This window comes from Pan troglodytes, chromosome 1 (assembly GCF_028858775.2).
Source record: "Pan troglodytes isolate AG18354 chromosome 1, NHGRI_mPanTro3-v2.0_pri, whole genome shotgun sequence".
Taxonomy (NCBI): domain Eukaryota; kingdom Metazoa; phylum Chordata; class Mammalia; order Primates; family Hominidae; genus Pan; species Pan troglodytes.
In genome coordinates this window covers 130,676,068-130,701,429 of record NC_072398.2, presented here as the reverse complement: position 1 = coordinate 130,701,429, position 25,362 = coordinate 130,676,068, and the positions used below count along the sequence as shown (strand labels likewise).

General features: G+C 37.9%; 1 protein-coding gene across 23 annotated transcripts in view; it reads left to right on the top strand.

Annotated features, from left to right (window-relative positions):
* CDC14A (cell division cycle 14A) overlaps positions 1 to 25,362 on the top strand; it is a 176,012-nt gene that overhangs the window by 132,534 nt on the left and 18,116 nt on the right. For 14 of the 23 annotated variants that reach the window (XM_016956956.4, XM_063781436.1, XM_063781263.1 and 11 more), the window contains 5 exons: positions 7,501 to 7,660; positions 18,015 to 18,127; positions 19,199 to 19,246; positions 21,300 to 21,422; positions 22,144 to 22,679. In XM_016956956.4, the coding sequence (XP_016812445.2) occupies positions 7,501 to 7,660; positions 18,015 to 18,127; positions 19,199 to 19,246; positions 21,300 to 21,422; positions 22,144 to 22,594 (895 nt within the window). In that variant the 3' untranslated portion in view covers positions 22,595 to 22,679. 23 annotated transcript variants of the gene reach the window in all.

Here is a 25,362-nt window from a genome sequence, read left to right as displayed (position 1 = left end):
ACAGGCATATTTTAATCCCTGTGAACCAGCTGTGAATGTTACTGTATATGGAAAAAGGGACTTTGCAGAAGTGATTAAGTTAAGGAAGTTGATGTGGGGAGATTATCCTGGATTATTTGGGTGGGCCCAATATAATCACAGTGTCCTTAGAAGAGGGACCCAGGGGGAGCCATTTAGAGGAGAAGCCAATGTGATGACTGAAACAGATTGGACTGATGCATTTTAAAGATGGAGTAAGGAGCCATAAGCCAAGGAATATGGGCAGCCACTGTAAATTGAAAAAGGCAAGGAAACAAATTATCTCCTCAAAGCCTCCATATGGAACCAGCTCTGCCTACTGTCACTGCTTTAGCTCAGTGAAACTGATTTCAGACTTCCAACTCCAGATCTGTAAGAAAGTAAACTGGTGTTCTTTTAAACCACCACATTTATGGTAATGCTTTACAATATCCATAGGAAATTAATACATCTGCTTTGTATAGATAGCAAATATGTACAGCAGGAGATGCAGATCCTAGTGATGAACATGCATATTCTGAACTTCTCTTATTCATCATACTTTCTAATTTGGAGTATTTAATTCCAAATACTCCAAATTAGAAAGTATGATGAATAAGAGCATATAGAGGAGTCGTGTGACTTAAGCGTTATTTAAGGAAGCTTGAGTTGCAACAATGTGTAAGATGAATTGGGTGGATGGTGATTGGAATCAGAGAGGCTAAAAAGGAGGCTATTATCATCCATCTCAGAGAGACAAGGACTTATCAAAAGAGGATAGAAGTTGGACTGAAGATTTAGAGATGGGTACCAGGGACATTTCAAGAAAAAAGAAAAAAACAAGGCTTTGAAGACTAACTAATGATCAGAGAGACGAAGAGTATGAAGTCAATGATGACGCAAAAGCATGAATAAGTAACGTGTTCATTAAGCAAGAAATAAGAGGGTAAAAACGTTTTCTGTTAGGTTTTCACCTGTCAAAAATGACTGAACAAGTTAAAGTGATTGTATTCTTTTAAAGGTGAAAAGTCAATCAGTGCTTTTTAGAGAATGTTAATTCCAAATCTCTGACTTTAGAAAGGCTGGTTTGTCATATCCTCCTAGTCCTTGAGGACCAAAATATGTCCAGGTGCTTGATTGCCATGTCTTAAACAAGCAGCCCTCTTATTCACTGGCAGTAAGAGAGATGTTTATTAGCATCCTTTTGAGTTGTTGATGAATTTACATATTGGCTGACCTCTCCTTTGTTACAGTCTGAAATTTTATATTTAAACTTTTAAAGGATATAAAGCTCTCTATTTGCAAAACAACCATCAGGTGTTTTTCTTCTATTTAAAGCTGAAGTTCTTAAACCAAAAATACCATTCTGAATCCCAAATGTGTCTTCTATCAAACATCCTCAAGGTTCTTAAAATGATGTAAAAATACATCTTTTTGTTTTTGAGCCAACTCTGGACTCAATGTCCTCCGAGACAACCTTTAGAAGTATAAAGGTGGAGTCAGGCTGCTTTTACAATTTGGTTGATTCTATTTATTGAACATTTGCTGTGTGAATGTTCCCCTGACCTTGGGTATCATTATCTATCTGTGATAGATAACCTATATCACAGATAGATAGATCTATCTGTGACAGATAACCTATATCACAGATAGATCTATCTGTGACCTCGGGGATCATGATCTGTTAAAGCTTTCATTCATTATAAAGGGATCATTGAGGGACTAGTGTGGGGCTCCCACGGGGATTTTCAGCTCACGGAGATCCTTTATTTATGGGGCTAAATATGGCATTGTTTTTGTTTTACATTTCCTTCTGAGACAGAGAGAACTCACATAAAGCCTAAATCTGGCTCTTGCAGGAAGTTTTGGCTCTGTAAAGCAGAGCTTCCATTTTGAATGAGGTTATCTTTATGAAGCACAATATTATGGTTGAACTCTTTTTCATTCTTAAATCCATAAATCAAAAATTCCCCTGTTCTACTTTATTACAATAGATGTTTTCATCAGCTTCTACTGAGTTGGATATTTTCAGAATTCTAACTTTGTTGCAAGCCTTCCATTGTCTTCAGTGCTTCTCAAACATGAAAATGCCTAGGAATCGTTGGGGGATCTTGTTCAGTGCAGTCTCTGATTCGGCAGGTCTGAGGTGAGACCTGAGAGTGTGCATTTCTAACAGGCTCCCAGGTGGTGTGCTGCTGCTGGTCCCTGAACCATATTCAATAACAAGGGTGTTTGGCTCATCCTTACTCTGTAAATATCAACTTAGGCTACATCTTAATTTGGTGCCAATAGTATTTCGTAAGTTTCACAATTGGATTGAGCTAGATCAGAAATTAATAGTTAAACCATTGCTTTTTTATTTCAGGAATTAGCAAAAATAAGATGAAAAACATCTGTTTAGAAAATGGAAAATGCTTGAAAAAGTCTAACACTAATGGTTTGAGTTTTAGTTGAGATTGACTTCTATCATTTCCTTTTAAAAAAAGTTAATTCTTTTTTAAATTTCAATAGCTTTTGGGATACAAGTGGTTATTGGTTACATGGATGAATTGTATAGCATGAACTCCGAGATTTTAGTGCACCCATCACCTAAGTACTGTACATTGTACCCAATATGTAGTTTTTTAATCTCTCTTGTCCCCGACCCCACCTTCTGTGAGTCTCCATAGTCCGTTATATTCACTCTGTGTGCTTTTGCATACCTGTACCATTTCCTTTTATGGTTTTCTTTTAGATACATGCAGTAGGTCAAGGAATATAGGCTAAAAAATTTTAATTATTTATTTTAAGGGTTTAAAATTTTGTGTTTCCTAAAATACAGAAATTATAATCCGAAATACTATAAAAATCAGAATTTAACAAAACAAGATACTGTGTTTTATTAGAATTACAAGCATACCGCGTAGGTTTGAGTTTACACTATTTACTGAAAATGACATTTTTGTAGTAACACTCAATTATAGAATTTTCTGATTTTCTTTTCAACAGTTACTGCTGCATTATCTGATCCATTTGTTGACTGCCAGTTGATACTGGAACTACTGACTAAGCAAAAATAAAATCCTAATATGGGTTCAAGTATTAAGGATAATTAAAGTATGTATCAGAATCTTTGGCAGTGGTTGCATCAGAAATTTATTATTAAATACTCATGCCAGTTATTACTCTAGATAGAAGACTGACTTTTTAAATTAATGTTTTATTATGGTAAAATATGTATAACATAAACCTTACAATTTTAACCATTATTATACGTATAATTCAGTGACTTTATATATGTTCACAATGTTGTGCAGCCATCACCACTATTTCCAGACTGTTTCATCATTCCAAACAGAAACTTTGTACCCATTGAACAATAAATCACCATTATCTCCACCCCCTACCCAAGTCCCTGGAAACCTCTATTCTACTTTCTGACATTATGAATTTGCCTGTTCCAGATTCCTCATATAAATGGAATCATTCAATATTTGTCCTTTTGTGTCTGGCTTATTTTACTTAGCATATTTGCAACATTCATCCATGTTGTAACATGTATCAGAATTTCTTTTAGAGGCTCAATAATATTCCATTGTATGTATATATCCCATTTTATTTATCCATTCATTTGTTGATGGACGTTTGAGTTATTTCTACCTTTTGGTTATTGTGAATAATGCAACTGTTCTGAACATTGGTACACAAGTATCTATTTGAATCCCTAGTTTCAATGATTTTGGGTATATACCTAAAAGTGGAGTTACTGGATCATGTGGTAATTCTATGTTTATCTTTCTGAGGAACTGTGAAACTGTTTTCCTCAACAGCTGTGCCATTTTTCATTCCCACCAACAATGCACGAGGGGTCCAGTTTCTCTGTATCCTTACCATGAATGGTTTTTGTTTATTTTGTTTCGTGTGCTCTGAATAAAACTATATGAAAAGGGTTAGAGATGGGGGAAAAGGTATTGTAAGCAGTAAGAAAGTAAGCAGTGATATATTAGGCTTAGTTATGAAGTTTGCATTTTGGCATGACACTCCAATGATCTAGCTTCTGATTGTAGGGTTCTATACCTAAACTAGATTTAGTTAGTTGAATCTTTTGGAGAATTCCCTTCCTCAGTTTTTTCCTTCTAGCTTCATTTTCTAGTATGTTTTACAATTAACTGCCTTCCCTTATACTTTCAGAAATTCTCTAAACATCTTCCTAGTGAATCTTCCACTTGTACCACAGCATTTGAAGAACTCCTTGAATACCTATTGCCTTCCCGCCCCCTGCATCTTGGTTACTGCTTCCCATCTGTCTTCCTTTGATAGCAAGGTAGACCATTTTGTTAGCCCACTTCTTTAGGCCAGGAACTGTCTCTGTTTCCATAATAGCTCTGGGCTGGTGGAATAGAAGGTACACAAAACAGATTGGTACTCAAGTCATGGCTAGAGTAGGCCTAGGCCAAGCTAGAGAGTGGGTTATGTTTCTATTTGGAGTGACCAAATAGTGGCTTTGGATGGACTTTGGGGTCAGGGTTGAGTTTTTTGGGAAAATTGTCCAGGATGGAAGAAGGATAAAGATAAAGAGTTCGGTTGGTGTGGAGATGGGATTGGGCTGGGCTTAGGGAAGTGAAGGAGGACAGGTCAGCCACACACAGAAGCCTGCACAACAGCTTCCATTGTGTTCTGGACTCAGAACTAGGAATATTCACTATAACAGTGTGACTGACTTGAATTTTATTAGAGGAATATTAAAAGCAGATGTAAAAAAAGACCTGTGAAGGCTCTAGATCAGAATCAACTGTAACTTGGCTCATAATAAGCCAAGTTATTTCGTTATTTTCTTATGTCCCATGCCTGGCTAGCCTAAACCCAACTAACCCAGGGCAAGGACATGGCTGAAAACAAGGACCCCAGCACTGGCTATACTTCTTAAGGCTCTATTCAAACCAAGACACATCTCTTCCTGTCATTTTAAAGCACATGCCCTTTTTAGCAGAGGGTCAGTAAATTTCATGCTGTCTTAGAAAATGCACTATATTCTTGGAGAATGTACTTTGAGCTGGTGTGTTGGCTTCATAGATATGATTTTTAAATACTAAATGCTTAAAAATACATGTTTTACTTCTTTTGTTTGAGATGAGGCTTTTAGGGAGTAATAGACACCACAATAAAAGCTAGCATGGTTTGCATTTTCAATAAAAAGGAATTTGCGTGAAGTGCTGCTTTTTCTCAAGAAGCACTTGCGTACAGCATTGCTTAGCAACACACAAATCAGCTCTGACACCTTATTCATCTTTAATATTCAGGTTCAAATCAAGCCTTTCCAGAGATGGGACAGATTGCGTCTTTCAAACCAAGCAAGTGAAAGTTGTCACTTTGTAATTTTCATCTTTAAGTTGGCAGCAGCATCAGAATTTTCATTTTATAACTTCTTTTGAAATTGGAATTTTTTTCAACTAGCCTCTTATGTCCTTCTCCTCTGTTCTCACTTTGTTTTTTGTTCCTAAAGACTCTTAAAAGGTCTTTCCTGTATTTTTGGTATCAAATTTAAATTCCTTAGGATGACATGCAAGGCCCATCTCTCATAGCCTCTGCTTCAGCCAAATTAAACAATTCATGTTCATAAACATGCTGTTTTCTTTGATATCACTATTTTTCCAGCCCACATTGTTTTCTTTGCTTGGCAATACTCTTAGCTAGGTAAGTCCTGCTCATCTTTCCAGATACTTCTGGAATGTTGGGGAACTTCTTTTTGATTCCTTCAGATTGAGTAAGGGGCCTCTTTTCCTGAGGTCCTGTGCAAATCCTGATCATAGGGTTTGTAATATTGGACTTCATTTGTTTGCTTTTCTCATCCTAAACTAGAAATCCCTTCTTGAGAGACAGGGATTCAGTCTTTCATCCTTATATCCTGTCCTACCTGTGTGTTTCATTTATCTGAATTTCTTACTATTTATGACAGAGCTGAATCTTCTCTTTTTTTTAAATCATGATTTGTATTCTTTTCAACCTATCTCTCTCTCTCTGTGTATATATGTATATACAGAGAGAGATATCGAAAGATATAGATATCTATATATTTTTTTTTATACTTTAAGTTCTAGAGTACATGTGCACAACGTGCAGGCTTGGGAGGCTCCATCCGTGTTCCCATAAATGACATGGTCTTATTCTTTTTTATGGCTGCATAGTATTCCATGGTGTATATGTACCACATTTTCTTTATCCAATCTATCATTGATGACATTTAGGTTGATTCCTTGTCTTTGCTATTGTGAATAGTGCTACATGAACATTTGCGTTTATGTGTCTTTATGGTAGAATGATTTATATTCCTCAAGATATATACTCAGTAATGGGATTGCTGGGATGAATGGTAATTCTGTGTCTCACTCTTTGAGGAATTGCCACACTGCTTTCCACAATGGTTGAACTAATTTACACTCCCACCAACAGTGTATAAGTGTTCCTTTCTCTCCGCAACCTCACCAGCATCTGTTATTTTTTAACTTTTTGATAATAGCCATTCTTACTGGTGTGTGGTGGTATCTCATTATGGTTTTGATTTGCATTTCTCTAATGATCAGCGTTTTAACCTGAATTTTATGTGGTATGTGAAATCTTTGTGAGAAAGTATTACTCAATCCTGTTGCTTTAAAAAATATCTATGTTCTTACTGGTGGCGTCTCCTTGATGATGCAATTATTTCACTAGATGTTGATATTTTTATGATGAACCACAGTGTTTTTAGTTTAATTATATTCTGTACAGTGTGTTATAGGATAGAAGTAAAGTGATTTTATGGAATAGTTTATCTTATAGGAAATGTATGAAGGTGATCCCACCAATAAAAATAAAATCCTCAGAATGTCATTTTGCTTACATATTTTAAATTATCTTCATATAACTTTGAAAACAGTTGTGATTTTGCCTTAATGAATGAAAGAAAGTTTATACATGAACTTCAAACACATTTTCTTTTCTAAGGACAATCTAATTGAGGATATAAGCCTTGCTTTTAGATTCTAAGAGTAGATTTTTAAAGTTATGTGTGAGGGCCTTTCATGGTACCACCCAAAAGTAGGTATGCAATACTTTTTTGGGTAATATCTCCATTTAACTCAAGTTCTTTCATGTACAGTTTTGAGTCCATTTATTCTCTCTGTTTTTATAAATAGGCATATCAAATTGCTATTTGAGCAATTGAAGGTTTCAAATTTATATTTAAAAGACAAATGGGCTCATAATCTTTATTGCTGTGGAATTTGTTCTAAGCATCTGAGGACTTCAGCAGTCAACTATATAGACAAATATTGGAGGATGACATTTGTGTTTAATATAGAATCTTATTTTGGCTTTTTGAAAGTGACTTCATTGTTCTTTATTCTAAGATATCATAATCTTTCTAGTCTGATTTGTAAATGCTTATTTGCTAAATATTTTCCTTTATAAGTCATCATACCTTTGAGATGAGAGTAGATTGTTTTAAAGATAACTTTTTCTTGTCGTTTTGTTTTGTTTTTTATACAGAAAACAAGCATCGTTGTGGGTCCAAGGAGACATTTTCCGATCCAAACTGAAAAATCGACCATCCAGTGAAGGAAGTATTAATAAAATTCTTTCTGGCCTACATGATATGTCTATTGGTGGAAATCTTTCAAAAACACAAAACATGGAACGATTTGGAGAGGTAAGTTTTCCCTAGGAGATTCTATCTTCTTAAAACTGATGTTCTGCATTTGTTTCTCAGTTGGACCTATATAACATAGCAGTGTCTTTTCTCTGGATGCCACGAGTACCAAGTTTTTAGAAGTAGAGCCATCCGTCTATATAGCAAGAAGCAGAGGAAAGAAACCAATTGCCCTTAAAAAAAAAAAAGCTATAATTTAAGGAGTAAATTATAAAGGAGGCTACTCTGGTAAGGGATAATATTTATAGAAAGGAAACAGAAAAGCAAACTTTCTATTTGAAAATTAAAATAAATATCAAGAAGAAAAATTTTAATGTGACAATTGAGGAAATCATACATACCACAAGTGGTGCTTTGAAAGCCTCAAATTCATGCTGATTTCTAAAGTAAGTGCCAACTTGAAAACATGATTAGGGCACTTTTTAAAAAAAAATTAAGGCTCTACTGTAAACAAACCACTGTAAATAGTTGATATATATTGTCTGATTAATATTCATAACTACCTGGTGAGTTAGGTAATACTATCTCTATTTTATAGGAAGGAAATTGCATATCAGAGATGTTCTAACCTCAGTGTCAAACATGGTTCAATCCATGTCTGAGTCCAAGCTTGTGTTTTTTTATATCACACCCTGTTACCTCTGAATAAAATAGAAGTGATTTACTAAGAATTAGGATTATGAGCATTTTTGGAACTAGAAACAACGTTGAAACACCATTTGTTTGGTTTCACTATTGTAGAGACAAGAAACTGGGGTCCCAGAAAATTTGTGATTTGTGTAAAGTTCCAGGGTTGTTTAGTAGTGGGGCCACTTTGAGAACTGGGCATTCAATTCCTAGTTTAGGTCTTTCTACCACGTTATACCTGAGGTGAAGCTAAGTATCTGGTTTATACTTTTATATCTCTAAAGGAGAAAAAAAGAAAAGAAAAAAAGGACCTGTTCAAAATAGTGGAACAAGCTAGGCAGGGTGATGTGTGCCTGTGTGGTCCCAGTTACTTGGGAGACTGAGGTGGGAGGATGTTTGAGCCCAGTGGTCGAAGCTGTAGTGAGCTATGATGGCATCACTGCACTCTATCCTGGGCGACAGAGCAAGCACCCCTGTCTAAAAAAGTAAAAAAGAAAAAAAGAGAAAGAAAGAATATAGAAGCAACAAGTGTAGATTTACATTCTATTAGACAGTGACCCATTAGACCCGGACAAGGGCCTTAAACCAAATACTGTGGCTCAAGCTTAGCCCCCAAGGAGCCCAGAATGGAAGGAACACATCATAGCTCTCTTAGGTTAATGATTGGCATCCCAGACAGATTTCTTTTTAGCAAGAAAGATAGCCAGAGTGCTTGGAGACTGGGAGCATGAATTTTCTTTCAGGGACAAAGGATGGAGACCGTTGGAAGAAATGATTTTTAAGCCCAGTGCTCTGTTCTCCAGGATGGCTGCTGATGAGGTGACTAAGTTTACCCATTCGAGTCATCTGTCCTGATGAAATGTACACCTTATCCAAGGTCATGTTGATGTTAGAGCCTTTGTTGACTTTTTCTTGTCTCTGTGTTCCAGTTTCACCTATTAAGAGCAAATAAAAAGAAAGGGTCTGAACTAAGATTTTAACATGATAATATAGCTAAGCAAGAATACCTTTTTCTTGCTCTAGTCAGCATTTCCTCCCCAGGTTGAGTTCAAGTAAATAGGGCTTTGAGTTATGAACTCTGAAAAGACAAACATAAAGTTAATCCCGTTATCTGAGAAACATATTTACCTTGCAGGAACATAGTACTTTCTATATCATAATCTTGATTAAGTTAACATCTGGTAGTTAGAACATTTTATTCTCATACTCTTTTAATCCCCAATTTGTTGAATTTAAGAAACTTAACATTTATGTATCACTGTGAGGGTAAGGAATGCAATATGATTGGAATTTTAAATAAGACAGTTTTAAATATAAGTGTATATAAGTCTACTCCCCTGTCTTAGTCCATTTGGGCTGCTGTAACAAAACACTACAGGCTAGGCAGCTTATAAACAACAGAAATTTATTTCTCACAGTTCTGCAGGTTGGGAAATTCAAGATCAAGGCATCAACAGATTTGGTGTCTGGTGAGGGCCTGCCTAGTGGTTCATAGACAGCACCTTCTGCATCTTCACATGGCAGAAAGGGCAAACAAACTCTTAATGCCATCACCTTGTGGGGTTGGGATTTCAACATATGAATTTTGGGGGCTACAAATATTCAGACCATAGCATCCCCCATCATTATTTTAGTTTTAGCCATTGAAATGCTATTGTTTCTGAAATTCAAGAGCAGAAATGAAAGAATTCAGAGATGCCAGAGAATGATGGTATGGTGAATATTTTACACAGCATCATGTATAGGCTCTAGGACTACTTTATTAGCTAGTTAATGGCTTTGTGCAAGTAACTCTTACAAGCACTTTTCTTTCCATGCTTATCTGGTGCCAGCTCTGGAATATCACATGAATATGGAAAATTCGCTTACTCAAAATTGGACTTAACAGAGTTAATGATGTCTTTATTATTCTTATAAATTGCACATGGGAAAATAGATTGAGAATGCTGTAAGAATTTAATGTGTTTCAAGTTGCATGTGGGTGAAAGTCTATGGAATTTCTGGATTTACTTAGTTTGTATATATAGAAAGTGCAAAAAGGCAGTATTCCTCTTGAGATTGACTTTTAAAAAAAAGATTAAAAGCAGAGATTCTAAATTATTTTTTTCTTTCTAGGCCTACAGTAATTTTCTTGTGATTAGTTACTTAGGAAGCTCTGTATTACCAGATTTGGAGAATTCGAATAGAGTTTTTTAGGCCGGGCATGGTGGCTTATGCCTGTAATCCTGGCACTCTGGGAGGCTGAGGCAGATGGATCACTTGAGGTCAGGAGTTTGAGACCAGGCTGGCCAGCATAACGAAACCCCATCTCTACTAAAAATAGAAAAAAAATTAGCCAGGTGTGATGGCACATGCCTGTAGTCCCAGCTTCTTGGGAGGCTGAGGCATGAGAATCACTTGAACCCGAGAGGCGGAGGTTGCAGAGCTGAGATCATGCCACTGCACTCCAGCCTGGGCAACAGAGCGAGACTCGGTCTCAAAAACAAAACAAAACAAAACAAAAACAAAAATACAGTTTTTTAGTGCTTAGGATGTAGGTGAAAGGAAAACAACCAGAATGATGCAGGTCATAGTGATGGACTAAGTTGTGGTTTTACTGAATGTTCTTTGCCAACTTAGAGTTATGAGAAATAAAATAGAGGCTTCACCTTTATTGAGCCTGGACTTCAGTGCTGGGCTGGGCACTATGAAATATACACAGCCCATCCTGTGGGTCTAGGTTAGGCTCCCTGCTCCCTGCTCCTGCCTTGCACTATACTTTTCCCCCACAGTCCTCATGCCTCCTTCCCTGCTCGGTGATACTATCTAGGAAGGAAGAGACTTTTATTTGTCTTCATCATGATTCTGTTTTTGGCAAAAGGCCTTAATAAGTATTATGTGAATGGATGAAGAAGGCTTATAGTTTCAGAGAAAAAAAAAGGACAGAGACATGAAATTGGTAATAATCTAAGCTACACAAGTGCATTATGTGCTCAAATACAAAATAGTACTAGCAATAAGTGCTCACTTTAACATTTAGGGGCCTATGGGTCCATTATGGCTTGGAGTTATTTTAAAAGATAGAATTTAAAGTACTTTATTTAAAGTGCAAATATTAAATCAGGATCTTAGCATGAAGTTACTATATGCCAGTAACTGTTTTAGGCACTTGACATTAATGAACTCTATTAATCCTTACAGTAGCCATATGAAATAGGCACTGTTACTAGGCCCATTTACAGGAGACATACCTGAGGTAGAGGTCAAACCATCTGGCCAAGATCTTGGGTACATGGTGAGGTGGTCATTTGAACTTCTGTGCTCTGGCTCCAAAGTTTGTGCCCTCAGCCACCCTCCCGGGAGGCCTCTCACTATACTCTGCTAACTCTCTATGAGGTCTTCAGTGTGGCTTTAGTAAATTATGTACAGTAATTTTGAGCAAAACTGTAACCATTCCCTACTAATAAACTTCTTCTGGAATTACAACGGTTTTTACATTTTGTCTTTCTACTCTAGGGCTATAGTCCAATATTAGCATACCAATCAGTAGATGCTCTTGACTTAGTGATATTAATTAGATACAGGTGCTGCTAATATTCAGCCAAGTTCATACAAATTGACAATCAAGTAGACAAGAATGTAGTGTTTTAATTACATCTTTGAGACATTGTGATTTATAAAATCCATCAAGTACTCATAAGCAGGGTACATCTTAGAAAAATCTATGAAGTAAAAATTAAATCTCTAATGTCCTGCTTTTTAAGCACCTTTCTTTCCCCCATTATGACAGTGAAGACCAGTTCTAATCTGAATGCCATTGGAATCCACCAGAGGTTATTAAGCAGGGGAGTGACAGCACACAGAATCATGGTGCTGAGAGATCACTCTGGCTATGGTGTCATATAGGGCTGAGGGTGGAAGGCCAGGGAGTTGGTGATGGGGAGGTCCAGGTTTTAAAGGTCCCAACCAGTGGCAGTGAATGGGGCAGCCGGAAGAGAGATGTGGGTAGCTCTGATAAATTCAAACTTTTTATTGTTCAGAAGCAGCTTATTATAAAGACGACATCTTTGCCTTTCCCCAGCACTTACATCTCATAGGTTCAACATCTGAGAGCTGAAAAGAACTTTAGAGATGACCCAGCCACCTTTCCTAGTCAATTTATTAAAATCTGCTAAAAATTCCATTCTCATCTTTATCTTCCAGTTCTTGGACTTCTATTTTTACTCATTTCTATTTAAACTGTCTATTTATGTCATTTTTCTATTAGGACTCTTCCATCTTTATTCCCTAGTGTGCTATATTCTATCTCATAGATCTTTTCTTAATGAGACTTTCCACAGCCTTTCCTATAGCTTACTGTGCCACGATTTTGTTTAGGTTTTGGTCAGCAATTACTTTATCTAGCTGAAATCTGTGGACACGATTGTGCATAGAGAAAACAACTGGTGGAATAAAATATTTATTCTTCATATTGTTGTTTGTTCTTTCACTAGGTCATCACTCATGTTTTTTTTTTTAATTGTACTTCTTTTGGTACAATATTTTAGTTACTAAATGATATTACTAAAATATCATTTTCTTGCCTTCATGTAGGGCAGCCCAGTATCCAAAAGGAAGAGAGGTGCTGCTTAATCCTCCAAAGGGCAGTGGGGCATCTGAGAGCAGACCCCTTTCCTGTGGGGGACAAAGATAGGAGGGTCTTCCCTGGACTAGGTAGGGTTCTTCATTGTTGCCAGCATCAGCCAAGTGGTTTTGTTTCTTTTCAGCAGATTCCAGGGAATCTGCCTCTCCTGGACTAGCTTAGGACAAGAGAGAGTCTGCTCTGGCATTTTGTAGGGAGAGGGGCTGGAGCCTAAGGGCAGAATGGAGGCCCAGGTTGGGTTCTCCTCATTTGTCATTTGTGAATGTGTTCTTTAGTCATCATGAAGAATGAATCTGGTATAAGGAAGGAGGCCTAACAGCACCTGATGAGAAAAGTCTTCAAACTCTCCCCTGGCTACCAACTCATGAGATTGATTTGTGCCACACAATATCTGCATTTGCTAATAAACATTTTCCTCCCACAGGCTCTTATGACCTGGTACATCTTATCAGATCAATCCCCTAATAAATATAAGGCTTCTTATATTTATGTCTGTGTGTCTTATTCAGTATTCCAGGAGGCCAAAGTCCTTTTCCATATAGCTTTTTAGTTTCTTAATTCTGTAATTTAATGTAAATATGTTTTGAATAATGTTACTATTTTTCTTGAGTTTGAAGGCTATTTATTAATCACTGAGAATTTTATAGTTTATATGTTCTATCTCTCATGGTCCTAAAAATGCCCCACACTTTGTACAATGGCCACAGAGAAAAAATAAAAGAAGATTAGTTTAGACAAAAATAGTACGGTTTACATTTTAGTAGATTTTTTCAGACCTATATTGCCTGTCTGGATCTCTCCCCCTTCTTCCCTCTCCCCAAGTCTGAACTCCCATGTGGTTTCCCATACCCTAATCCAGTCCATCATCTCTCATCAGACCACTGTATAGCCGCTTAAATGTGTCCCTCCCCCGAGTCTTGACCTCCAATTCATTCTCACAGTGATCAATGGGAGGAAATATATGCAATATATGCAAATGAGGGGGGTCGTGTGGGTGTAAAGAACTCTTACAAATCACCAAAATACTATGTGCACAAATAAAACAATACGGGAACCCTCCTGGCTGGTAAACATAAAAAATATTCTACTTCCCTAGAAATGGAAGAAACACAAATTTAAATGATGAGATGCTATTTATGCCTATCAAATGTATTAAAAATGTATGCAGTATTGACAAACGTTTAGGGAATACAAAGCTCTTAAACATTGCTAGTTGGAATTTACAATGGTACAGCCTTTTGGAGGGCAATTTGATCATATGTGGAAGATGACTTTAAAATGAATTCCACTTCTATGAATTTGTCTTAAGGCAATAATAAGTCTTCATAAACCATGTATATATAAGAGTATGTTTGTTGAGGCTGTTTATAGTGATGAAAGACAGAGAACAGCCTAACCTAGGCTATCGGTTAAATAATAAAATTAGGCATATCTAGACAATGGAATTTTATGGAGCCATAAAACGACAGAGATTTTAAAAAATTTGCCCTGAAAAACTTCCACTATATGTTTTTTAAGTTAAAAAAGTTACAAAGCAGCATATGTATATAATACAACCTCTTTTTGTAAGGAAGAAGTAGGTTGGGGGTTTTATATAGCACAGGGAAAATTCTGGAAGACTATGTGCCAGAATGTTAATGTGTGTTGCTTTTGATGGTAAATATATAGGTGGTTTTAATATTTTTTCCTGTTTACCTATACTTTATTACTAATGACAAACATATGGTAAACATATCTCCATATATATGGTAAATGCATATATATTTAAATACATAAAAATGTATCATAAATATATCTGCATCTCTCTCTCTCTCTCTCTCTCTCTCTATATATATATATATATATATTTTTTTTTTTTTTTTTTGAGACAGTCTCTATGGCCCAAGCTGGAGTGCAGTGGTGCGATCTAGGCTCACTGCAACATCTGCCTCCCGGGTTCAAGTGATTCTCGTGCCTCGGTCTCCCAAGTAGCTGGGATTACAGGCACGCACCACCACACTCAGCTAATTTTTATATTTTTAGTAGAGATGGGGTTTCACCATGTGGGCCAGGCTGGTCTTGAACTCCTGGCCTCATGTCATCCACCTGCCTTGGCCTCCCAAAGTGCTGGGATTACAGGTGTGAGCCACCGTGCCTAGCCAGATACTTTTTTTTTTTTTTTTTTTTTTGAGAAAAAACACCTCTGCCCTCGTGGTCGTCACCACCGCAGCCACCCGAGAGGAGCTGGGGAAGAACAGTGGCCCGCGAGGCTCATCACAGACAATGCGGTGACTCCTGTGAGGGTGTTTAAGTAAACTTGAGGGGAGGAAGTAAAAGTATGTTAAATCTGGGTAGTTAAGTGCATGGCTGTGTATTGTAGTATTTTTGTTGTTTTCTGATTTTGAGATGTATCATAATTTACAGAAATATTTGACCTTTAAGATTCACAATAGAATGAGAGAAAAATACATGCAAAGTAATTATAATTTAAAATGTACTGTTATTTAATTTTCTGTTTAACTGTATATCTTTTAAAATGCTTTTATTCTTTTCAAGCAATATTGATCACAGCTTAAAAAATATCAACAAGCGTTGAATTCTAGCAACAAAAAATATCAGTCTCCTTTCTCACTTTTCTGTATCTCTGGACCCACTTCCAAAGGGGGAAACCTCTAGGAAAATTATACTATTATTTTTACTGCCATATTTCTATTATAAATACTTTGCTTATGTTGCTGTTTTTTAATTGATCAATTTTGGACATTTTTCTATTGCCTCCTGGTTGTTGTAGACAGGATGCAGCTCTTCTAGCTCACTGTCACCACCACTTCCCAATATAACTATATTCGTTAAATCAAATAATGTGCACATTATTACTATGTAAACATTGTTCACGGTTGAGCTTAGTAGTACACTATGACTGTTTCCTTTTTTGATGCTCTCTTTGTGTGTCCTAGACTTAATTGCCTTTTTAAATTTGCATAGTTTTCTATGCATTTAGGAAAAGATAATGCTTTAAAAAGTTGTGCCAAACAATTTTAAATTTTTTCAAAATTTCAACACAGCAAAATTCCATTCTAATTCCATTCTTTTCCTGAAGACATTTATCCCTTCTAACTTGGACTGGTTGTTCTTAGCCCTGCTGTGTGTGTGTGTGTGTGTGTGTGTGTGTGTGTGTATGTGTGTGTGTGGGTATGTGTGTGTGTGTGAAGTCCTAGGATCAGAACTATATAGCCTGATTCTATAACTCTTCTTCATATTCTTCAGTTAGATCCCTAATTTTCTTGGATCTCATGTTATCTTTCCTTTTTTCCTGAAGAGCATATCCTGTAATAGTTTTCTCAGAAAGATTGTATGGAAGGTAAATTTTTATATCTGTTTTACCTTTATACTTACCTGAAAGGTTGAATTTTAGAATTACAGGTTGAGAATCATTTTATATTTAGAATTTTGAAGGTGTTTCTAGTGGGAAACATAAAGATCCTCCTAGTTGGAGGAACAAATAAGCTTTCCTGGTACAAAAGCACCCAGTTGACAATGAAACTGATTGTGGCAAGGATTCTGTCAGGTCCTCCTAGAAGCTTTCTTAGCCATTCTCATGAGGACCTATGTGTTTTTTGGCCTCACCTCATATTCAGGAAACTCTGGCTCTGTGCTAAGTAACTGCTAACATCCCAGCACGTTGAGTGCTTACTGCAGCCTAGTGAAGCTAAGCTCACCTTCTCAGGTGCACCATCCCACTGGCAAGCCTAGCTGTCAGACCTTCCTGATTTCTGTTCTTGCAGGCTTCCTTTGATGGTAATAAGTTCCTCCCCCATTGGGGTTGTATGGATAGAACTGAATGGTAAAACTGATTTCTGGAGATTTTTTAGAAGTGCAACTTGAGACTCTAAGAGAATCCTCTGTCATGAAGACTCCATGATCCTGTGACTGTTGAGCTGGTATTCTTGCACAGGATGACCTTTCCTGGGATCTTGGGCTGCGTCACTTGCACCCATTCTTTAAGGGATTGCCTCTAGGAAGCTTTTGTCCTTATTCTTTCTTTCCCACTGGCCTTGTGCTTTGCATTTCTTTATTTCTTTTTTAAACTCAGAGATGTGATGGTGAGGTTTGGTCTTTTTACTGTGGAACCCAACATAGGTGGCCGGGATTGAGGAGGTATTGCGATGAGAAATGACCAAATGTGACTTGATGGAAGTACATTTTTCATCAAACAAGAGTTCTAGTTTTAAATAGGGGAGGGGACTATTACGGCTGGGAGGGATTTTAGCAAATCCAAGCACTTTGATTTTTCAGTTGAGGAAAAAAGGCAAAATACAGTCTTCACTGGTGCAATGACAGTGTGCTATGGCATATATTTTAGAAAGAACATTGCATCTTGGGACAAGAAATCTAATTTTGAAGTCACACAAAGGTCATTAAGAGCTTATGGGAGCTTGGGCAATATTCCTAACTTCCATGAGTATGTCCTTTTTTCATCGATAATAAGGGTACCAGTGCCTCCCCCTGCATCAGGGCTATTGAAGAGACTAGCATTTGAAGAGACTAGCATGGTACTTCTATTTTTCAAACTATAAAGAGTTATTTCAGAAGGAAAGATCTAGTGAACATGGTCCTTTAAATCCTTCTGAAAAGGGCTTGTGTGCTTTTACTAGTGTTACATGATTACTGTGTTAATAACTTACTGTATAGATATCCTAAAGTATTTTTATCTTGTATTTTTGTAAACAGGTTATGGAATTTGCAGTGATGGGTCCTGGTAGTATCTAAAAACATATTTGTACTACATCTGTGGGCCCTTCTGTATCTAGGCTATATTCCAACGTATGATTGTGTCTGCAGGAGAGTCTCCTCTGTTGCTGTCCAGTGTAACAAACAGCTCCTTGTATATTCTACCACATCTATTCCCATGCTTCATTTATTTGGAATTTGACTTGTTGCCTGTTGAACTGGCAAATAGTTGAGTGTTCTTTTTTGTAAACTTTGACATTGCTGATTCACAGTACCTTTAGTGACTTAATCTATATTAAGATAATCTGTATAAAATGCATCTATATATGTAGTCTGTTAAGAAACCTATATAAAGCCAAATTTTGACCTTTCTATGGAACGTGTATTTTTTTCCAGGATAACTTAGAAGATGATGATGTGGAAATGAAAAATGGTATAACCCAGGGAGACAAACTACATGCCTTAAAAAGTCAGAGACAGCCACGTACCTCACCATCCTGTGCATTTAGGTAGATCTGTTTTAAACACTTCAATTTATAGTGTGCTTCCCTTTGTGAATAGAACATTTCATCTTCTCTTTAATCTGTAATCTTCTCTTTTGAATTTTGTTCTACAAATACTAAGTTTACTATTTTGTGTTGTTTATTGATTATTTTATCACTGTTGGGAGTAGCTAAAGTTTAGAAGTTTATTGAAAGCAACTGCTGCCATCTCAGTCTCTGGAATTCTACCTTAAGCTGCAAAGCAGTTATCTCTGGGACTCTGTTTCAAATTCTGTTTGGATTTCTCCCCTTCTGCTGTGAATGAGTTTCTTGTCCTGTGTTGGATCCTCACAGGTGTGCTGAGGCTGTTGTATTGACTCATAGTGTATATAAAAGTATTGTATGCCAGTCTCTGGCAATCTAAGCTAGTTCCTCAGCTTTACCTTCTATTTTTGAAAATTGAATAAGCAATTCTTACCTGTGCCTGTAAAGTTATAAGCCATCTTGACTTTGAAGTCTCAAACTACTCACCAGAATCAATGATGGGACTTGACTTCTGATCACATTTGAAACCTGCTGATAGCTCAGATTGGGTTTAAAAAAAGGGGAATCAAAAGGTGCAAACATTTGTAAATATCATCATTTTTTAAAATTACAATATACTGGGTGGCAAGGCCCCAGTCCACAAATTAATATAATGGTAAGCAGCAACATTTTTTTGACTTATAAATAAGAGATACACATAGCAGAAGGATGTTTTGCCGGTATGGTAAACACCAAACAGATTCACAGGGAATTTAGTTTTCATGTGTAATCTGGGAGAAACTATAACACTGTAGTCAGATTGGGTCTTTACTGAGTTCCTGATCTAAGGAATAAAGGTTCGTATTGCTCAAAGATGAGGTTATCATTTTCTGCAGTATTATGTGAAAAGGGGATAGCAAGCCTGGTTCTGGGTAATCTAATATCCATTTGCAAGGTTTCTCCCTTTTGCTAATTTAATATTTTTACTGGTTTGATACCATTTGATGTGCCTTGTGGTCTTTGTGAAAACGTGTGCCCTGGTGATATGTGAGCATCTGTCTTTGATTTCCGCAGGTCAGATGATACAAAAGGACATCCAAGAGCAGTGTCCCAGCCTTTCAGGTACTGCCAATGAGGTTGAATGTCTAGTAGCTTGTAAATATATGCTTCCTTTTAGCCATGTTTCCCAAGCCTCAAACACGAAAATCAACTGTACACAGCTTTTTACTTTTTAAATTGCTTCCTTTCTCTTCCATATTGTTTATGCCTTATTTTTAATGCTCACCATGAAAAGGATTTTTTTTTTTTTTTTTTTTTTTTTTTTTTTGCTGGCATGCCCACAGGGCTGTGTGGTGGTGGTAGAGACATCAATGTATTTTGTGCTCTTAGCACATTGTGGATGGGGGGTCTCTAAGAAACTACAGGTGCTCTGCATCTCTCCTTTTGATCTAGTGATAGATCTAGCTTAAATTGTTTTCATTTTTATTGGTCCTCTTTCTATTTTTTCCCAATCAGCATGCATTTGTTCCCCTCCTTTATTTTCTAGTCTTATTTTCTTCTCTACCTTCCTTTTCAAGAGGAAATACTAGTTTTGTTCTGTGGAAAAATGTCCCCTGAAACCTCCGGGAGTGGTACCACGATCTGGTGTGGCACTCAGTGAGAGCAGCAGAGATGTTTGGCCAAGAGTGTTGATGAAATAGGGGAAAGAAGCTCTTCACCTGCTGGTTCTTATTCATTCTTAGGTTTAGGACTGTTTAGTGAGGGCAGTTCAAAGAGGGCTTAAGCTTCTGGAGCTTCTGGAGAAGCTTGAATTGCTTCTTTGTAGAACTTTTTCCATTTTTATTTTGGAGGCAAAACATGAGCTTAAGCTGCTGTTTGGTGGGTGGATAATGAAGGAAAGAGTCTACAAGTAAATAAGCTTTTCTCTAGCAGAGAGGAAAACAGAGTTCAGCTATATTAAATGATTTATCTAGGATCAAACAGATTTGGTATTAAGATTATGACTGGGCCCTGGCTCTCCAGATTTGAGTCAGTTTTTCCTTTTTGTCCACTTGGCAAATATTTATTGAGCGCCTGCTCAGAATCCAGCATTGTGCTAGCCACTGGGAATTGAAATGAGAGAGAAGTCTTTGCCCTCAAGGAGCTTACATCAGGTAACAGAGATAGACAAATATCAGATGACGCAATATGGTATAAGAGCTATGATTTACTATGAGAATATATGATGAAACATATATTGCTTGGGAACTCAGAGAAGGCTTGCTTGATGAGGTAACAGCTGATTGGACCATTAAAGGCTAAGTGTGATAGAAGTGGGTCAAATGGACATGGAAGATAAGAGGTAGAGGATGGGAAGGAGATGAGAAAATGCCATGGCAGGGAAAATAGTCTGTGCAAACTGGACAAACGTGTGGACGCTACCCATTCAGGGAACTCAAGGCATTCTTATGTAGCTGGAATAGAGATGTCCAATGGGAAAGTGTGGAAAGAAGGACCTGTCCAGATTTTGGAGGGGCTGCATATGCCAAGCCAAAGAGTTTCTATAGGCTTGTGGGCACAGAGGAAAGATGAAATGATTTAAACAGTGAAGTGACATGATTCACTGAAGGCTATTCACAATTTGAATTGTTTAGGAATAAGATTAAAAGATGCCACTCGTAGTCAAGGATAAGAAATAAAGATGGCCTCGCCTAGGGTAGTTTGCAGGGTGAAAAGAAGAGGATGGATTTGACATATAAGAAGTGGAATCTAAGGTTGTGCTGAGGAATGAATACCAGTGGCAAAGAAGGGCAGTGGCCCAGGAAGACAGGATCATGGCTAAGAGCAGGACTTTGACTCCTAGGTTTGAATCCCAGGTCTGCTGTTCACTAACTGAGTGACTGGATGAGGAACTTTTCCTCTGTGTTTTTGTTTCCTCACTTGTAAAGTAAGGACAGCAATATTAGCTACTTCGTAGGGTTGTTGTGAGGACAAGCTGAGCTGACATCTTTAAGGTTCTTAGAACAGTGCCTGGCAGAGTTAGCGCTGTGTCAGTGGTGGCTGCCGCTGCTGTCATCACTATTAGGACCTGTCATGATATCTTTAAGATTGATTAATTTATCTTGTCCTAGTTAGTTGCTGAATGTTTAAGATAAGACTACTTTATTGTGACACTTTGCCATTTTTCTCTGCAAAGATTAAGTTCATCCCTGCAAGGATCTGCAGTTACTTTGAAGACATCAAAAATGGCACTGTCCCCTTCAGCAACGGCCAAGAGGATCAACAGAACTTCTTTGTCTTCGGGTGCCACTGTAAGAAGGTAATTTTTCTCTCCCTCTTCTAAGGTGCTGGTTTGAGGTAAAGGAAGCTTGCAGCAGGCGATGAGTTTAGCTGCAGTTTTGTCAGAGGAGGGGACAAGGGAGAAGAGGAGAAACCACGGAAGACCCTGTGATGTTCTGGGGCTTCCGTTCCTGTCTTGGGAAGGCAGGAGACAAGGTTGTGGAGGGAATGGTGCAAAGCGTGCTCTTCTTCTAGAGAGTGAGCAGCTGGCTTAGTGTGATCCAGAAAATGGAGTTCAGTTGTATATACAAATGATATTGTCATTTCTCAGCTGACACGTATAGGCAAGGGAGAACTAACCAAAATGGGTAGGGATGTTTGATGTAGTCATGTGATTGAATATGTACTTAAGTCTGCTTTTAACACTCCCCTTACATGGCCCTTATCCTTTACTTCCCACCCCAGGGTAAATAAAACTCTGTGATGTTCTATTTCAAGATCTGTAGTCAAAGTGTTTTAGCCAGTTTCTTGGGTCCTAGTTAACTGCTTTTGACAAAGCAACTTGATATGTATAACTCAAGGCTACATATTATCATAACACCAAGGGTGATGAGGAAGCCATCCTGACATCATTCACATTGATCAGATTCATCTTCATCATGTTCCCCTAATGTCATGAGTATGTGTTTTAGAAACGTGAGCTCTGTGTGATTGTACATTGTTGTCTGTTTTTTCCCTCCTCACTTGTGTTTTCCATTCAGCTTTTCCATAAACTCCCGGCTAGCCAGTTCTCTAGGGAACTTGAATGCTGCAACAGATGATCCAGAGAACAAAAAGACCTCCTCATCCTCTAAGGCAGGCTTCACAGCCAGCCCGTTTACCAACCTCTTGAATGGCAGCTCCCAGCCAACTACCAGAAATTACCCTGAGCTCAACAATAATCAGTACAACAGAAGCAGCAACAGCAACGGGGGCAACCTGAACAGCCCCCCAGGCCCCCACAGCGCCAAGACAGAGGAGCACACCACCATCCTCCGACCCTCCTACACCGGGCTTTCTTCTTCTTCAGCGAGATTCCTGAGCCGTTCTATCCCTGTAAGTTCGCAGACACCACCTCCTGGTCCTCAGAACCCTGAATGCAACTTCTGTGCCTTGCCTTCCCAGCCGAGGCTGCCACCAAAGAAATTTAATAGCGCCAAGGAAGCCTTCTGAGCGATGCCTTCCCTCTGTGCTGTGAAACTGTCTATGCACTACATTCTGCTAGCTCCTCTTCAAGTAAACGCCAAGTCACAACTGGGTTTTCTTCCTTCCTTCTTTTTCTTCTTACCCCCAACTCCTTTTTAAGTAGTTTCTCTTAAAAGGGAAATAGCTTTCATTCTTTTGATTATGGGCATTGTTGACTTCAGTTACTTTTCAGTTATGTTTCCAATCACTCTGAATATCTGGTGCTAAGCCAGGAGCTGATTCATACAGTGGATAGCATTTGCTGGGGGTGTGCTGGTTTGGGGAATTATGGCTTTTTCCGCATCATATATCAGTGAATTAATTTTGGAGTATTGAAACGTGGAAGGTGCTGAGTGAACAGTATCTTCCTAGAACTAAGCATTAGGCCCTTGAATATTTCACCTCCTGCAAGGAACTGACCCAGAATAAAATAAGTGGCAAGTGGAAGATGTTTCTAAGAAGGGCTTATAGGTAGGTACCTGGGATGCAAGGTGGGGAGCAAGCAGAGTATCAGGAAGGTGTTTAAAAGTAGCCAGCACTCTTCTAGAGAAAGGTGGGAAGACCTCCAAACACATCTTACCAATGAGATCTCTATTTAGGTTACCAAGCTCTCTTTAACAATCAACAATACCTGGTAAGGTAAACTCTGTTGGTAAACTCCTATTATGAATTACTTTAATAACCTGTTTTGATTGCCTCTAGGGGTATTGAGATCTATAGGAATGTGAGTTTCGACTTGAGAGGAACAAGGACAAATAGGAAGGAGAAATCAATCCTATGTATTAAGGAAATATGAAGCATGGTACATATACATACAGTGTTGCAACACTGATCGTACTCAGGGCATGAACAAGCCCTGGGTGTCTTGGAAGGCTCTGGCCTGGTGTCGCTTCACACTTGCTATTCTTGAAACATTTCCTCAGCCATCATCTAGGGAGTGGCAGCTTCTGTAGAGAAGAGGGGAGGAGGAAAGGTGCTGGTGGCAGTGTGCTGCGTATGGCCCACTCAGCAAAACAGGAGCCCCATGGTTCATTCTTAATGACATCTACTTTCTTTAGTTGACAGTTTAGAAACCATGAGGATGGGCCAGGCTCAGTGGCTCATGCCTATAATCCCAGCATTTTGGGAGGCCAAGGCTGGTGGATCACCTGAGGTCAGGAGTTCGAGACCAGCCTGGCCAACATGGTGAAACCCTGTCTCTACAAAAAATACAAAATTAGCTGGGCGTGGTGGCGCGCACCTGTAATCCCAGCTACCGTAAGGCAGGAGAATCCCTTAGAACCCGGGAGGTGGAAGCTGCAGTGAGCCAAGATCGTGCCACGGCACTCCAGCTGGGTGACAGAGCCACTCTCAAAAAAAAAAAAAAAAAAAAGAAACCATGAGGATGAGGATGTTTTCTAACATGAGAATGCAGTGTGTGTGTGTGTGTGTGTGTGTGTGTGTGTGTTCATGTGTGGTTGCATTAGATTCATTACCACTCCTGTCCCTACCTGAGACCTCTTTTAAAACTTTTTCCCTCTCTGTCCACTCTCAACCCATTCCCTAAGAGGAGCCTGGCATATCTGATTTTCCCTGTCCTATTTTACAGGCATGAGCCACCATGCTTGGCCTTGGCATTAGTTTAGATTCTTTTACAGATTAGGGTCCCAGGAAATTGCCAGCCCATCTACCCCTTAATCTGATTCTGATCCCATGATCCCACTATAAAAATTGGGTGTATAGGTATTATAAAAACTTAAATCCATGTAACTAAGGATTAGATGTAAAAAGATAATATATTTATATTTTCCTAACTGTATTTATAAATCATATACTTTCCAGCAGGCATTGAGTTCAGTCAGCATTTTCACATACCGATTGTGGATCAGCCTCTTCTTTTGGATCAGAATGCAGATCTTTCCATTTTCAGAAAAAGTGCTAGAGATATATAGATAATCATACAGTCATGTGCTGCCTAATGATGTTTTGGTCAATAACAGACCATGTATACAATGGTGGTCCCATAAGACTATAATGGAGCTGAAAAATTCCTATTGCCTAGTGACGTCGTGGCCCTCGTAGGGTTATAACTGCAGTACTCATGTGTTGTGGTGATGCTGGTGTAAACAGACCTACTGTGCTGCAGCCATATAAAAATCTAGCAATACAATTATGTACAGTGCATAATATTTGATAATAAATACCTGTTACTGGCCTATGTATATACTGTACTGTACTTTATATCGTTATTTTAGAGTATACACCTTCTCCTTATTAAAACAAAAGTTAACTGTAAGCCTCAGGCAGGTCCTTCAGGAGGTATTCCAGAAGAAGGCATTGTTGTTATAAGAAATGACAGCTCCATGTATTACTGCTCCTGAAGACCTTCCAGTGGGACAAGATGTGGAGGTGGAAGACAGTGATATTGATTATCCTGACCTGGTGTAGGCCCAGGCTAATGTGTGTGTTTGTGTCTTCATTTTAAACAAAAAATTTAGAAAGTAAATACTAAAAATATTTAAAATAAAAAAAATAGGATAAGGATGTAAAGGAAGAAAATACTTGGTACAGTTACACATACAATGCTTATTTTAAGTGTTAATTTCAAGTGATTGGGAGTTGATAAAAACATTAAAAAATAGTAAACTAAGTATTATTACAAAAGAGTCAAAAGTTAAAACAATTAAGTTTATAAAATAAAAATGTTACAGTAAGCTAAGGTTAATTGATTATTCATGAAAGAAAAGTTTTTAATGTAGATTTAGTATAACCTAAGT